We start from the raw sequence: 15,546 nt of genomic DNA, 5'->3' as shown, positions 1-15,546 counted from the left end.
TGGTGTTCAGGTCAAGATGTACATAGTTAGTAGAGACATTCTCCCAAAAGACTTTCAGCTGTTATTGCAGCAAAACATGCTTCTGAAAAAGAATAGCACAAATGCACACCACATTTTACAGATTTGTTTGTAAAAAATAAAGTAAATCCATGTAATATCTGCCTTACACTTAGGTTGGTTGATCCTATAAATTCTAAAAGAGGTACACAAAAAACACGGTTTGGTATACATTCGGGTTTTAAAGTCACAGTTCAGTACGATTTTGGTACACTTCAATCAAGAAAAATGAGTAAAAATATATTATTTTTATTTTTATTTCAGTCAGCAGTAAACAATATTTTTCAATTTTTGAAATTATTTTGATTTTATTAAGTTTTAAAACTAAACAAAAACTAAGTACAGAACTTGGTTGGTTATTTTTTATGAATCACGTACTATAAGCAGGCATGGCCAGTGCCTGGCTAGATAGAATCTACAACAATATAACCACTTGAAAAAGGTTAATGTTAATGTTTTGATTGTGCCCATATTAAATAATGAAGTATGATATTTCAACAACCTAGTGTACCTGAATGCAGCACGCACAGCTGTTGGGAATGTCCCCACTTACTAACGAGGATTCCATATTCCTCCATTTAAGAGGATGAAGGGAGTGTGGGCTAATTGGATACTAGAGGTAGCCATTTGAACGTCAGCTGATTTTTCACCAGTATCTGTGAAGTTTAAATTCCGCTTGACAGTGTTTTAGGTGAGTGATATGGTAAGTACACAGCAAGCTATGTACTTTACTGTTGAAAGACGTGTATGCTCAAAAAGCTTTGGTTCTGTCCACCTGTTTTCTCCTCTGTAACTGCATGAGAAACCTCAATGTTTCTAAATGGCAGAGTTTAGTGACAGCTGGGAGTGCTCTCTGTTTTGTTTTGGAGTTACTTTTTAATGTTTTGTTACAATATGCACTTAGTTCCACACATAAACATTATGCATTTGTTCAGTAATAAAACAACCTGTATTTGTTAAGTACACATGCGTACCAAATCGACAGGGTTTTACCGGATATTTTTGTTACAAATACACATCATACCCCCCTACTAAATGTGTATATATATATATATATTTTTTTTTTTTCATGTGAATCTGCATGTTTCCTTAGACTGCTGCTGGTACACTTGAATTTCCCCACTTGGAGACAATAAAGGATATTCCTTTGCTTTTCTACTAACTCTGGTGTAAACATACAATAAACTATACAAAGACTGGCATATTAACAACATTGTTCCTGTATAATTAGGTACCTGTACAGCGCTCTTCCCCCGATTGTTACTAGGTTGGAGAAAACACTCAAATCAGTCATGTTGTCAGGCCAAGACTGGATGTTAAGGTAGCCTAAATAGAGAGAAATACAAAAACAGATACACAGATCATGCTGTCACAAGCACAGACAAATCAGAATCATCCCAATTAATGTATATCATTGTGAGTGTTGACATGGAAACACCACACACTTTGACATGCTATAGGCATGGCTTATGCAAAGAGGATTTTAATACCAATGTAAAATCTGCCTTGTTAATTTATTTTTTATCTTTTTTGCATTTTCTGTCTCTGCTTCCCTTCTGCTGAATCATTTAATGGATTAAATTAAAAGCTGAGAGGATGGCTGTGGCTCATTTATAATTTTCAATAATGGATTCAGAAATATGAAATATTTAGTAGAAGAACAGTGGGTGAGTACAATCCCCAGGCCAACACCAGAAGACAAACAAAAAAGGTTAGGGCAATAAAACCGAGGCTAAGTCCACAATGAAAAGATAGAACAGTCAGGAGAGAATGGAAGGAATGTCTAAGCAAATACAAAATAACTATTATTAGCAGTAATTATTTTAAACACCACAAGAAAACCACAAGCTGCCTTAATCACCAAGAAGGGAGAGCAGAAGGTGGTGGATGGCAATTAAAAAAAAAAAAATTCTGTGCCATAGGATGTATAGCACATTCTTCAATCAATAAATAGTATTTGACATCATGATATTACAGTGAGTGATTTCCTCCCACTAGGTGCATAATATTGTTTACCCAACATTGGCTTGTTGAAAACAGAGAGCAATAACCTTGAACAGCCCCTTTATCAGTTTGCAGACATTGTTGGATTTGTGATGACAATCCCTGCTGAACAGCAGCATTGAGACACATGATTGGTAACAGTGTTTAATGAGGAAAGAAAAGAAGCACAAAAACATAAGCAAACAATATTCCTGACCCCAAGAAAACACGAGATGTTTATGCATGACAGCAGAGTTTGATTGACATCCTCTAAAAAGTGTGTCACAATATACTTTAACAGTTATAGTGGTTTTATGTGGTGTGTATCCACCCCAGCCACATGTAGAACAAGGACTAAACTGCATGACCAGAGAACAAAAGAGACTCAGAGAACTCTGAATCCCAGAATGCACAGTATTAACCAATTTTCGTGATAAGCTCATAGGAGGGAGGTATTTCCACACAGCTGGAGATACCTCATGATGTTGAGGTATCTGCACAGAACACCATTCTCTCTTTCCACAGCTTGCCAGCAGCATCATTGGGATGTGCGTCTGAACATCTTGATCTCACGGGCTGAATACAAGACTGCATCTTGGAAGAAGAACCTTGATTCCAAAGATTCCGTTTGTGTATCTGGTGACCAAACCAGGATGAAAAATAAGACTAGCCGCTTGAACCTGGATGTCTGAGCTACTGCAGAAAATAATCTGGGCATAGATTCTCCAAGAAGGGACGGTTTTTCTGATCATATCAACAATGTGGCCCCCCCCCCACTGCATGAAGAAAACAACATTGAAACAGAGACAAGCGTACCAGTTCTGAGCCACCGTTCATCCCACACGCTAATACAAGAGGGGCTGCAGTTTTTCTGAACCCATTGGACATCCCAGAATCCAACCGATTGAGAGGGGTGGTTTATGCCGATTGAAAGTTAATGTGTGTCCACAGTTAACTTCGGGAAGAGCGGTCAATCTTCGTCCTTTGGCCTCCTTGGCGAAAAGGAAAAATATGATCTGACCGTCAGAAGTCGACTAGAACCAAGCAAGGAGGGAAAGTTGCGTCTCCTTGAAACTCTGTGGTTTTGGTTATGTGTTAAACTCACGTCTTCGATCGGCAAAGTGAAATTTCTGGCCTTCTTATTCCAGAAACCTTGTTCATGAATTTTTTGTTGGCCAACGAAGGAGAATAAATGAAATCCACTTGGGACTCTTCTCCAGAAATTGATGCGCTTCAGTTGCTGGTCTATCTTCCATCGTGAAAAGCAAAGCTTCTTTCAAATGTTCGCCTTCCTATATTGCCTCCTGTGACGTCAGACCTGGGACTGCCCCGTGATATCAGCCGCAGTGGCTGCTGGGTTAATCTGCGGTACAAAATGGCCGATGACGTTGGAAAGGCATAGTGGCGTCCAGCAACATGCAAATGGTCCAATATTCAGCAAACAATTGGTCGAACACAATTCAAAAATGTATCCAGGTAGTATGTGCAAGTCAAACCTCATTCCACTAACTGGCACCTCAGTGTAGTGATTTGCATCCTGCTAATGCCTATCACCCTGTCCTCGCATGCTTATAGTGCATTGGTAGCAGACACACAATTTTATATCATCTAATATATTGTGCATTTTCTATCTCCTCAGCTTTGACAATGTGTAGTTTTGTAAGCTGAAGAAGTGGCTCATGTTATGCTGAAAGCCACATTAAAAACACAACAGACTACACAGCAAATTGCCCTGTGGAGGCTCTTCGCAAACAGGGCCATGAGCTCACAAGCGAAGGTCAAGATGGCTTAACTTGTGGTGATTAAACCTCTGAGTCAAAACACTGATAAACCCTCATGCAAAATTGTACGACTTGAGTACTGACTTGTTGCAGTGTTTAAATAAGGCCAGACCCGATAAGATGTCTTTTAAGAATCAATGAAACAATAGTCAAAGGGCAATAAATGAATGATAATAAATGAGGATGGTAGCAGCCACTCTCCTACCACACTCATTTGAAAGCTGAAGCCATATTATTGTGACCTAAGGGTCAGAAAACCAGGATGACTGCTTCTGTCAGATGTCACATTTTCTTGACAGCTCATGGAGACGACAAGTTGAGCTGACACAAATGTCTAAGTACATGGCCACAGGTTTATGCCCCATCAACTGCTCTCAACTTGCCTTCACCCACCAAAAGAGTAAAAAAAAAAACATATTAAAAATAAATAAATAAACAAACCTTTAATATACTAACATAAACTTTGTTTGCACAACTAGTAAGGAAGTATAACAAATCTTTTTTACAACTCTATGATTTAACAGATTTTTTTATTTTATTTCAGTCTTTAATCTGAGTCTACTTATTCAGTAGGGAAAAACATTTTAAACAAAATCAGAGTTTACAAAATTATCAATACCCCTGCTGTCAATACATTGGACCACCTCCTTTTGCCAACAGGGCATCACTTATTCTTCTCCTCTAACATTTCACGATGTTGGAGCATACAAAGAGATGAATTTTGACTATTTTACTTTGCACAATCTTTCTTGATCAAAGCTGTCCAAATACATCCAAGAGGCCATATGTAGCCCTTTTGTCTTGCTTTCCAGTTGGTTTGCCGATATTGTCTATATTTGTAGTGTACATATTATTACAACAACCCTAAGGGGTGTCATTCAAGTTCATACATACTATAACCACAATATATACATTACCCATGCTATTCTGTTTTACAAAATGCCCTAACTTTGTGCAGCCCTCACGGGAAATGTACATGTAGGCAAATGTAGACATCCACTCACATTTTCTGAGCATTCTTTAAAGGTTCTCCTTAAACAACCTAACTGACTCAGACTCCTGAAGAACCACATTTAGCATCTATAACCTACTTTTAATCTAAGAACAAGAAAAATAAATAAATACATCAACGCCGCTAAAGAAATCATTGCTTCTTTTTGTGTCCTGTCACAGCGTTTCAGGCATACCATGTAGAGCAAGTGGTTACCTGCATATGCCAGGGAAGATTTGGACAACAAAAGAATATTACTTTTGAATTAGAGGTTAGGGTCATTTACACACAAATAGCTTCTTTTTTGTAAACCTCTATGGTAGTTGAGAAATATTTCTAAGAATATAACAGATCCCTTGCCACATATGTGTTTTCATTTCATGAGGGAAGGTGACATCACAGATACAGTCTGTGATGTTCTGTTGGCACTGTTACATGTCTGGGCTGGCAAAATGACAGCAAACATAAAGCTCAAAAGTGCCAGCGGCACAGGAGACCTGGACAATTACTGATGCACACCGCATGTTCTGGATCTTTTCTTCATAGTGCGTGAAGGGAGAGTGGGGACTGAGGGACTCAAGGCTAGAGAGCCCCCAAGGGAGAAGCAGAGGAGAGACAGAAGAGATTGAAAGTCTCATATAATATTCATCTTATGCTGCATCGTCTGTCCTTGGGGTGGACAGTCTCAAGAGAAGGGATTGGGTTGACTTGAGCAAGCAAACACATACAGGTCCTTCTCAAAATATTAGCATATTGTGATAAAGTTCATTATTTTCCATAATGTAATGATGAAAATTTAACATTCATATATTTTAGATTCATTGCACACTAACTGAAATATTTCAGGTATTTTATTGTCTTAATACGGATGATTTTGGCATACAGCTCATGAAAACCCAAAATTCCTATCTCACACAATTAGCATATTTCATCCGACCAATAAAAGAAAAGTGTTTTTAATACAAAAAACGTCAACCTTCAAATAATCATGTGCAGTTATGCACTCAATACTTGGTCGGGAATCCTTTGGCAGAAATGTCTGCTTCAATGCGGCGTGGCATGGAGGCAATCAGCCTGTGGCACTGCTGAGGTCTTATGGAGGCCCAGGATGCTTCGATAGCGGCCTTTAGCTCATCCAGAGTGTTGGGTCTTGAGTCTCTCAACGTTCTCTTCACAATATCCCACAGATTCTTTATGGGGTTCAGGTTAGGAGAGTTGGCAGGCCAATTGAGCACAGTGATACCATGGTCAGTAAACCATTTACCAGTTTTGGCACTGTGAGCAGGTTCCAGGTCGTGCTGAAAAATGAAATCTTCATCTCTATAAAGCTTTTCAGCAGATGGAAGCATGAAGTGCTCCAAAATCTCCTGATAGCTAGCTGCATTGACCCTGCCCTTGATAAAACACAGTGGACCAACACCAGCAGCTGACACAGCACCCCAGACCATCACTGACTGTGGGTACTTGACACCTGGACTTCTGGCATTTTGGCATTTCCTTCTCCCCAGTCTTCCTCCAGACTCTGGCACCTTGATTTCCAAATGACATGCAGAATTTGCTTTCATCCGAAAAAAGTACTTTGGACCACTGAGCAACAGTCCAGTGCTGCTTCTCTGTAGCCCAGGTCAGGCGCTTCTGCCGCTGTTTCTGGTTCAAAAGTGGCTTGACCTGGGGAATGCGGCACCTGTAGCCCATTTCCTGCACACGCCTGTGCACGGTGGCTCTGGATGTTTCTACTCCAGACTCAGTCCACTGCTTCCGCAGGTCCCCCAAGGTCTGGAATCGGCCCTTCTCCACAATCTTCCTCAGGGTCCGGTCACCTCTTCTCGTTGTGCAGCGTTTTCTGCCACACCTTTTCCTTCCCACAGACTTCCCACTGAGGTGCCTTGATACAGCACTCTGGGAACAGCCTATTCGTTCAGAAATTTCTTTCTGTGTCTTACCCTCTTGCTTGAGGGTGTCAATAGTGGCCTTCTGGACAGCAGTCAGGTCGGCAGTCTTACCCATGATTGGGGTTTTGATTGATAAACCAGGCTGGGAGAGTTAAAGGCCTCAGGAATCTTTTGCAGGTATTTAGAGTTAACTCGTTGATTCAGATGATTAGTTTCATAGCTCGTTTAGAGACCCTTTTAATGATATGCTAATTTTGTGAGATAGAAATTTTGGGTTTTCATGAGCTGTATGCCAAAATCATCCTTATTAAGACAATAAAAGACCTGAAATATGTCAGTTAGTGTGCAATGAATCTAAAATATATGAATGTTAAATTTTCATCATTACATTATGGAAAATAATTAACTTTATCACAATATGCTAATATTTTGAGAAGGACCTGTACATACACACACGCGCACACACATGCACACACAAACAAACACACACATAACACACATCACCAGCTAAATTGCATACATTTCAAACATGGCATAAATGTAAAGAAAAAAGATTAAGATTAGAATGACAAAATTTGTACATTAATTGTTATGCAGAGATGGATGATGCACTAACCTGTGATTTCTCGAACTGTGCGAAAGACATTGAGTTTTTCTGGATCTAAAGGTCCAATGTTGTGATAGACATCCCTATGAGAGACAATTAGATATTAGGATGGTAAAAATGACAGAGCATACAATATCTGGAGTGCTAAATTGCTCTTAGGTTGGAGTGTCTTCATGATTGGTTGTTTGTTCCATATGACTCGGTGTTGGACTTGTGGACTGGAGGCTTGTCCAAGCTATATTTCCCCTCTTATCCACTGACCACTCATAACTCACATGATCTTTGCATATATATAAAGTTGAGGTTCAAATTCTTACATACACATGTTCAATTCAATTCAGTTTTATTTATATAGCGCCAATTTACAACACATGTTGTCTCAAGGCACTTCACAACAGTCAGATACATACATTCCAATTAATCCTAACAATTGAACAGTACAGTCAGATTCAGTTATTTATTCAAATTGGATAAATAGTTTTTCTGTCTAAAGAAACCCAGAAGATTGCATCCAATCAGTGACTTGCAGCATTCCCTCCTCCCGGATGAGCATGTAGAGACAGTGGACAGTCACTGGCGTTGAATTTGCAGCAATCCCTCATACTGACCATGCATGTAGCGACAGTGGAGAGGAAAAACTCCCTTTTAACAGGAAGAAACCTCCAGCAGAACCAGGCTCAGTGTGAGCGGCCATCTGCCACGACCGACTGGGGGTTTGAGAGAACAAAGCAGAGACACAAAGAGAACAAAGAAGCACTGATCCAGGAGTCCTTTCTATGGGAAGAAAAGTAAATGTTAATGGATGTAGCTCCTTTAGTCGTTTCACCTAGAAAGAAAGAAGAGATAAACTCAGCCAGTTTTCAAGGATAGAGTCTGAAAGAAAGCACATAGAGTTTGTTACAGTTAAGCTCAGTCAGTAGCCATGTCTAGGAGAGAGAAAGGGTTAAACACTAAAAGACAGGGCTATGTGGATCATCGGTAGGTGAGCATTAAGTTGTTGCCAGCAGAAGCTTGAACGATGCCCCTCTCCATAAAGGTGTCACAGGTCGACACAGAGTCAGGCCAGGTGTAGCCTCTAGGAAGAGAAAAGAAAGAACAAAGTTAAGAGCTGAAATAACAGCAAATAATGCAAAATTGGAGAGTAGTGTGAGAATGTAGCGAAAAGGGTGAAAGTGGTCATTATGTCCTCCAGCAGCCTAAGCCTAAAGCAGCATAACTACACAGATAGTTTCAGTTCAGATTATTTAGTTAAACGGTTAGGAACATATGGAACAATCAGATCTCTGATGTATGATGGAGCTAGATCATTAAGGGCTTTATATGTGAGGAGGAGAATTTTAAATTCTATTCTGGATTTAACAGGGAGCCAATGAAGGGAAGCTAAAATAGGAGAAATATATCTCTCTTTTTAATTTTCATCAGAACTCTTGCTGCAGCATTCTGAATCAGCTGAAGGCTTTTAACTGCACTTTGTGGACATCCTGATAGTAAAGAATTACAATAGTCCAGCCTTGAAGTAACAAATGCATGGACTAGTTTTTCAGCGTCAGTCTTGGATAGGATATTTCTAATTTTGGCAATGTTTAATTGCTCTTGGAAACTTGTGGCAAATCAGCATGGCTGCAACTCAATGTTTTCAAGCATTTCTATATAGACAACTTCCTGAGAATAAGAATGATAAATGAATGAAAATTAGATGACTTTAAACCTGACATGCATGTATGTTAGAGAGGTCTAAGTATGTCTGGAAGGAATGATCCAGTTGAATTTTGCCCACAAACGTCTGTTAGGCTTACAAAGAATCATCTGAAAAAATATAAAAATATAAAGTGAGCAGCAGTAGCACTGGATGTGCCTTGTTGATGTCAGAGGTGAGAGGAGAATGGGCAGAATAGTTTTAAGGGGATAGAAAAGCAGCAGTAACTACACTGCCTGGCCAAAATAAAAAGTTGCCACCAAAAAAGAAAAAAAAAGGGTCACAATTTTGTGGCTTTTAGCTTTGATTATGGCATGCATTCGCTGTTCCATTGTTTCGATAAGCTTCTGCAATGTCACAAGATTTATTTCCACCTAGTGTTGCACAAATTTTTTTTTACCAAGATCTTGCATTGATGATGACTGCGCAAAGCCTTCTCTAGCACCTCCCAAAAATTCTCATTGGGGTTAAGATCTGGACTCTGTGGTGGCCAATCCATGTGTGACAATGATGTCTCATGCTCCCTGAACCACTCTTTCATATTTCGAGCCAGATGAATCAAGGCATTGTCATCTTGGAATATGCCCGTGCCATCAGGGAAGAAAAAAATCCATTGATGGAATAACCTGGTCATTCAGTATATTCAGATAGTCAGCTGACCTCATTCTTTGAACACATACTGTTGCTGAACCCAGATGTGACCACCTGCAGCAACCCCAGATCGTAGCACTGCCCCCACAGGCTTGTACAGTAGGCACTAGGTATGATGGGTGCATCACTTCATCTGCCTCACTTCTTACCCTGATGCCTCCATCTCTCTGGAACAGGGTAAATCTGGACTCATCAGATCATATGACCTTGTTCCATTGCTCCAGAGTCCAATCTTTATGCTCCCTAGCAAGTTGAAGCCTTTTTTCTTGTGACTTTGTTTCCAGTTAGCCTCACTGATTAGTGGTTTTTTTAAGGCTACACAGCTGTTCAGTCCCAATCCCTTGAGTTCCCTTTGCATTGTGCATGTGGAAATGCTCTTACTTTCACTATTAAATATAGCCCGGAGTTCTACTGTTGTTTTTCTTCAATTTGATTTCATCAAGCATGTAAGTGATTGCCGATCACGATCATTCAGGATTTTTTTCCGGCCACATTTCTTCCTAAAAGACGTTGGGTCCCCACTATCTTTCCAGTTTTTAATAATGCGTTGGACAGTTCTTAACCCAATTTTGGTAGTTTCTGCAGTCTCCTTAGATGTTTTCTCTGCTTGAAGCATACCAATGGTTTGACCCTTCTAAAACAGACTGACATCTTTTCCACGACCACGGGATGTGTCTTTCGACATGGTTGTTTAAGAAATGAGAAGCAACTCATTGCACCAGTTGGGGATAAATAACTTGTTGCCCGCTGAAACATAATCACCCATGCAGTAATTATCCAATGGGAGGCTCGTACCTATTTGCTTAGTTAAATCTAGGTGGCGACTTTTTTTTTTGGCCAGGCAGTGTACAACATGCATAAAATGTGAAAAATTGAAGCAAATGGGCTACAGAAGCAGAGGACCAAAGTGGGTTCCACTCCTGTCTGCTAGAACAGGAAACTAACACAACAATTTTTAGAAGCCTATCAAAATTAGACAATACATAAATTGAAAAATTGCTGCGTGTTCTAATGAGTCTCCACTTTAGCCACAACATTAAGATGGTAGTGTTAGAATTTGAAAAACATGAGAGCATGGATTCTTTCTAAATTGAATCTGCAATTGGGGTTATGTAGACTGAATTGTGTGTTGTGTTGTGTTGTGGTGTAATGGTGTGGTGCATGTTTTGAGTTCTTCATTGCCAAGCTAGCATTGTTTTAATACCACAGACAAGATGAGTATTGTTTGTGAACTAGCCTGGTACTAGCAAGGTATACCTAATATATATATATATATATATATATATATATATATATATATATATATATATATATATTATATATATAATATAGTTGATGATAGATGTAGTTAAGCTTAGCATTATTTTAACCCTTTTAGATTCAGATTAAAAGTTGTTTTCTTTCCGATGAAGTTGCTTCTAACTAGAATGACACAAGAAGTTTCCCAAAGATAATAGAACATTATACCAGAAGTTTAATTAAAATATCTCTATTTCAACTTTTATTTTAACAAAACATTGAATGTCATTATTGAATTTAATTATTGGCCTGTCATGAGTCCCTTTTATTGGATTCATGGTACGTGCATAAGCCATGAATAGAAGCAAGACATTTCATTCCATTTAATAAAACATTCATTAAAAAATGAAAAACATTACAACTCAATACGATTTAATCCTATTGGACCAGTTTATTATTTAATAATGTTTTTTTGAGTGAAATAAAAAACCTAAAACAAGAACAATTGTATCTAATTAAGCAAAACTGGCTGACTCCACATGGGCATTTTACAAACGTGCAAAGCTGCTAAATTGCTGACTTTAGTATATGTTCAGATTTGAAACATTTAGAACAAATGCAAAATAAAGAAAAATTTAAGTAGTTCTTAGCTCTTCTGCATTCGGAATGACACTGCTGCAAAACTGGCTGGAAAACCAATTGGGTGGAAATACGGAGAGAGAATATTAATAATTGTTTTTTTCTGCTTTAGATGTTTAGTGATTTATGCACTCTAATATTATTGCTTACCATTAGTGGGCAGTTAGTGTGGCGGGTTTACAGTTCATTTGGTTAATTGTAATAATTGTTAAATTAAAGAGGTGGTTACGCAATAGTTTATTTTAGACAATAGCAGCTCAGTGCTTGTTGGTAAACAATAAATGTATATTTTTTTTCTGTATAATGTTCACTGTGTTTGAAAGAGATGTGGGTGGTTTGGAGTATGATCATTTTCTCAATTTCCACCTACCACAGTCACCATTTTAAAGATGAACTTCAGTACTGAATGGTGCATCCAGGACTATTTACGACTATAAATAATGCTTAATAGGTTGAATGGCCTCACCCTTTAATTCCAGTAATAAGGAACACCAGGTTGCCATTGATTTTGGTGCAGTTGATAAACTTGTCAATGTTGCTTGAGTCCACTGTCTGCGATGTCTGTAGGCTGGCTGTACCTATTCCATCACATGCTGCACAACATAGAGAAAAATAAATATTTCAACGGATTGAATATTAATATTATTTATGTAAGCATGCCACAATAATAAAAACATAGTGTATTAATGGTGTGAATGTTTAAACCTCTGTTTGTCATTTTCTAGTTTCCAGTAATGTTGCTATATAGAAACATGACATTAAGTGATTCCAAACACTGGGTGGTTGAATAATGCGTAGGAACTATTGATTAATTAATAATTCACATTTTAAACATTTTCTTTGCCTTACAAATGTTCCTTTTAATTGTGGTTTCAATTTGAGAAATTTAACTGCAAAATAAGTAGAAAAATGACAAATTATTACTACCTACTTCTATTAGCAATAATTAAAACTTTAGCCATCTCTTTTATTTTTACCTTTTGGGCAGATATCAGTGCAAGGGATGCACATCTTAATACGGTTCTCCTCCACCTCCATCTTGTTACTAGGGCATGCTCTCACACAAGAACTGTGGTCCACCACAAAGTTATCTGGGAAAACAAAAAGTAATTTTAAATGTCAAATACAGATGGCTACTGTTTGTCACAGAAGAACACACAGTAAATGAGTCTAGGTAATCACACTGGATAAAAATAAAATGCTAAAAGTCACTTGTTTACCTTTTGCCTCCTAAGCTTCCATGAATATAAATACACATCAATAAATTACAGAACATTTGTTTAAACTTTAATATTACAATAATTTTAGATGAAGTACAATTGAAATGAATGTTTCTTTTAAATTTTAAATATTTTTTTTTTCTTAGAGCTTCTAGCCACTAATACCACGTGTTTTTGTTGAAGCTAGTGGAACAAACACTGAAAAACGTTTCACATTACCATACTTTTAGTTTTAAGACTCCTGATATGAATACGGTATTATATATTATACAGTATATTTGTTACACTAAACACTACAGTAAATCCACACCAAGCAGACATGAGGTTCTGTCATCTGACAGTGGGTTGGCGGTGGCAGGTCATGTAGAAACATTAATAACAATAATAATAATAATTTTACTTTTATTATATGTAAATAAGATTGAAAAATCAGACATGTTTCCAATGCTCTAAATATTTTACCAATTAGGTATGATATTGTCTGTCCGCCAAAATATAACACTGCCTACAGTTGCACTATGTCACATCTCTACACCTGCTGGTTCGCCTTTTCACTCTTGTTAGTTGCTTACAATTAACTGTGGGCTTGGTAACTGACTAATGGCTAGCAGAGCTGTGTCCATCCACCAGTGTAGTGACACAAGAACAAACAACGGGGTGAAATTAAGAGGTGATGTCATAATGATATGGATTAAACAGAATTATGACCTTTCATGGGTTTGTAAACACTATTTACAACAACTTCAGAACAAGACAGCTAATTGGTAAAGACTAAAACAATTTTTTTAATAAGTTCAAAAGGACTTTGAATTGTCATAGTACTGTTTAAATTGCAAAAGTCATACGGGGAGTCATTAGAGCAGCACCCTCTCACAGTTTTTTCTCCATGAATCCCCCACATTTAGCTCCGTTAGTCTCCCCATCAACTCTGCCCAGTTTCTTTGCCCACATCTGAAAAAGAACATCCCCACAGCATGAGGCTGCCACCACCATGTTTACCATATTCAGTATGACATGTAGCACTAGTTTTCTTTTACACATAGTGTTTTTTATCCTGGCCAGAAAGCTACATTTTGGTCCCATTTGATCAGAGAACCTTCTTCCCCATGTTTTTTGTTTGTCCCTTTTATGACACAGGGAAACTTTAAATATTACTTTTTATGGCTTTAGTTGGCTTGTTAAGCCCTGTAAGATTTTACAGCAATTTCCACCTGAAATTATGTACCTGAAATAAATCAAGTATAGCTCCACAGTTATAAAGTCCACATGCACATTTTTGGAACCTGTGTAAAGGTAAGACATAAAAGAAAAATTTTCCAGTAGAACCACAATTGTAACTGTTCCTAACTCTGATTTATTTGTGATTAAACAAAAAAATCAAAAACGAAAAATGGACTTCCCCCCCTGCTCATAGGGCTTAACAGGTTAGACAATGGCTTTCATCTCGCAACTATTTCATAGAGGCCAGATTTGTGACATGTACAACTAGTAGTTGTCCTGTCAACAGATTCTCCTTCTTGAGCTGTGGTTCTCTTCAGCTTCTCCAGATTTACCATTGGCACTTTTAACTGCTTCTCGGAATAATTATCTCCCGTCACACCTATCATGTTAAGGTGGAATGTTATGTTTTGTTAGGTTTAAAGCCCTTTTGTTCGCTGACGGTTCGCAGTTGAGTGAGTTTATTTCTATCCAGTTCTGTGTTTTTCTTGGGTGACTTCGAAAGGCCACTGGTTGCACTTTGATTTATTCAGGGGTATCAGAGTTAAGGAGAAGTACATGCAAAGGCCACATTTTTCAGATTTTTATTTGCAAGCACATTCGAAAACCATGTTTGCTTTTCCCACCACTTCAAAATTACGCACTGCTTTGTCACATTAAATCCAATGAATACATTGATGTAGTGGTCATAATGAGACAACATTAAAATTCTCAACTTGTACAAATATATGCTCAGGTGGAGGAACTTACGAGGACACTTCTTGACACAGAAGGCTCCATAGGTGTACTTTGCCCTGGGGTTGTGTTCAAGTTGGAACGTGGTGGGATTGTAGACAAATGGCTGAGGGCACTGTGTAACACACGCCCCACTGTCATTGAAGTTTGTACAGGCCTGTAAGCACAAATAAGGATTTAGCTACTTCACCTAAACATTATTGAATTTACATTTTTCTAAAAACAAAGACACACATCTTCATGTTTTTGTACTAATATGGTGGCGCTATGGCAAACTGAATGAAATAGGATTTTGAAATTAGTAACAGGATTCTTGCAGCATATGGGTAGATATATGATCATGTGCTTAAACATCTTGATATTTTGAAAATCACAAATTTATATTGACTACACCACATCTGAATAACAAGTTTACCTCTGGAGTGTGCAAAAGGATTAGCAACTGGTGTATTCTGATGATGTCAGTATCAATGGAACAAAATCTGAAATTTTGTGGAGGTGAAAACTAAACCCACCGTAACCTACAATTTGTGGTCGAAAATGCTATAAATAAATATATGAATGGAATTTATTGGTTTGAATTTCATATAGTACTATTTATTGTTGTTCTTATGGTATTTATTACCTCTGGTCACCAGTGAAGAAGATATGTAGAGCCACTGTACAGGTGGCTAAGTGGCTCTACTTACAAAAGTGATGACATCTTTGTTTATGCACATGAAACAGTAAAACAATATGAACAAGCTAAACCGAAAGCCCTTTTTATGATACTACTGACATAAAATGGTTCTATTGATTTGCATGGTAATAGATGCGATTGTTATGATCCTTACATGT

At 38.0% G+C, this 15,546-nt stretch overlaps 1 protein-coding gene across 1 annotated transcript in view; it reads right to left on the bottom strand.

The window, feature by feature from the left end:
• Nucleotides 1–15,546, bottom strand: part of LOC124871474 (receptor tyrosine-protein kinase erbB-4-like) — a 473,669-nt gene that overhangs the window by 115,453 nt on the left and 342,670 nt on the right. Inside the window, exons 7-11 of the mRNA XM_047370794.1 lie at nt 14,725–14,866; nt 12,514–12,627; nt 12,003–12,129; nt 7,321–7,394; nt 1,293–1,383 (exon numbers count right to left, since the gene is read on the bottom strand). Coding sequence (XP_047226750.1) covers nt 1,293–1,383; nt 7,321–7,394; nt 12,003–12,129; nt 12,514–12,627; nt 14,725–14,866 — 548 coding nt within the window. The remainder of the gene's footprint in view (nt 1–1,292; nt 1,384–7,320; nt 7,395–12,002; nt 12,130–12,513; nt 12,628–14,724; nt 14,867–15,546) is intronic.

The sequence above is a fragment of the Girardinichthys multiradiatus genome, chromosome 7 (genome assembly GCF_021462225.1).
Source record: "Girardinichthys multiradiatus isolate DD_20200921_A chromosome 7, DD_fGirMul_XY1, whole genome shotgun sequence".
Classification (NCBI taxonomy): Eukaryota; Metazoa; Chordata; class Actinopteri; order Cyprinodontiformes; family Goodeidae; genus Girardinichthys; species Girardinichthys multiradiatus.
The sequence above is the reverse complement of the archived record's forward strand: the minus strand, read 5'-3'. Positions and strand labels throughout refer to the sequence as shown.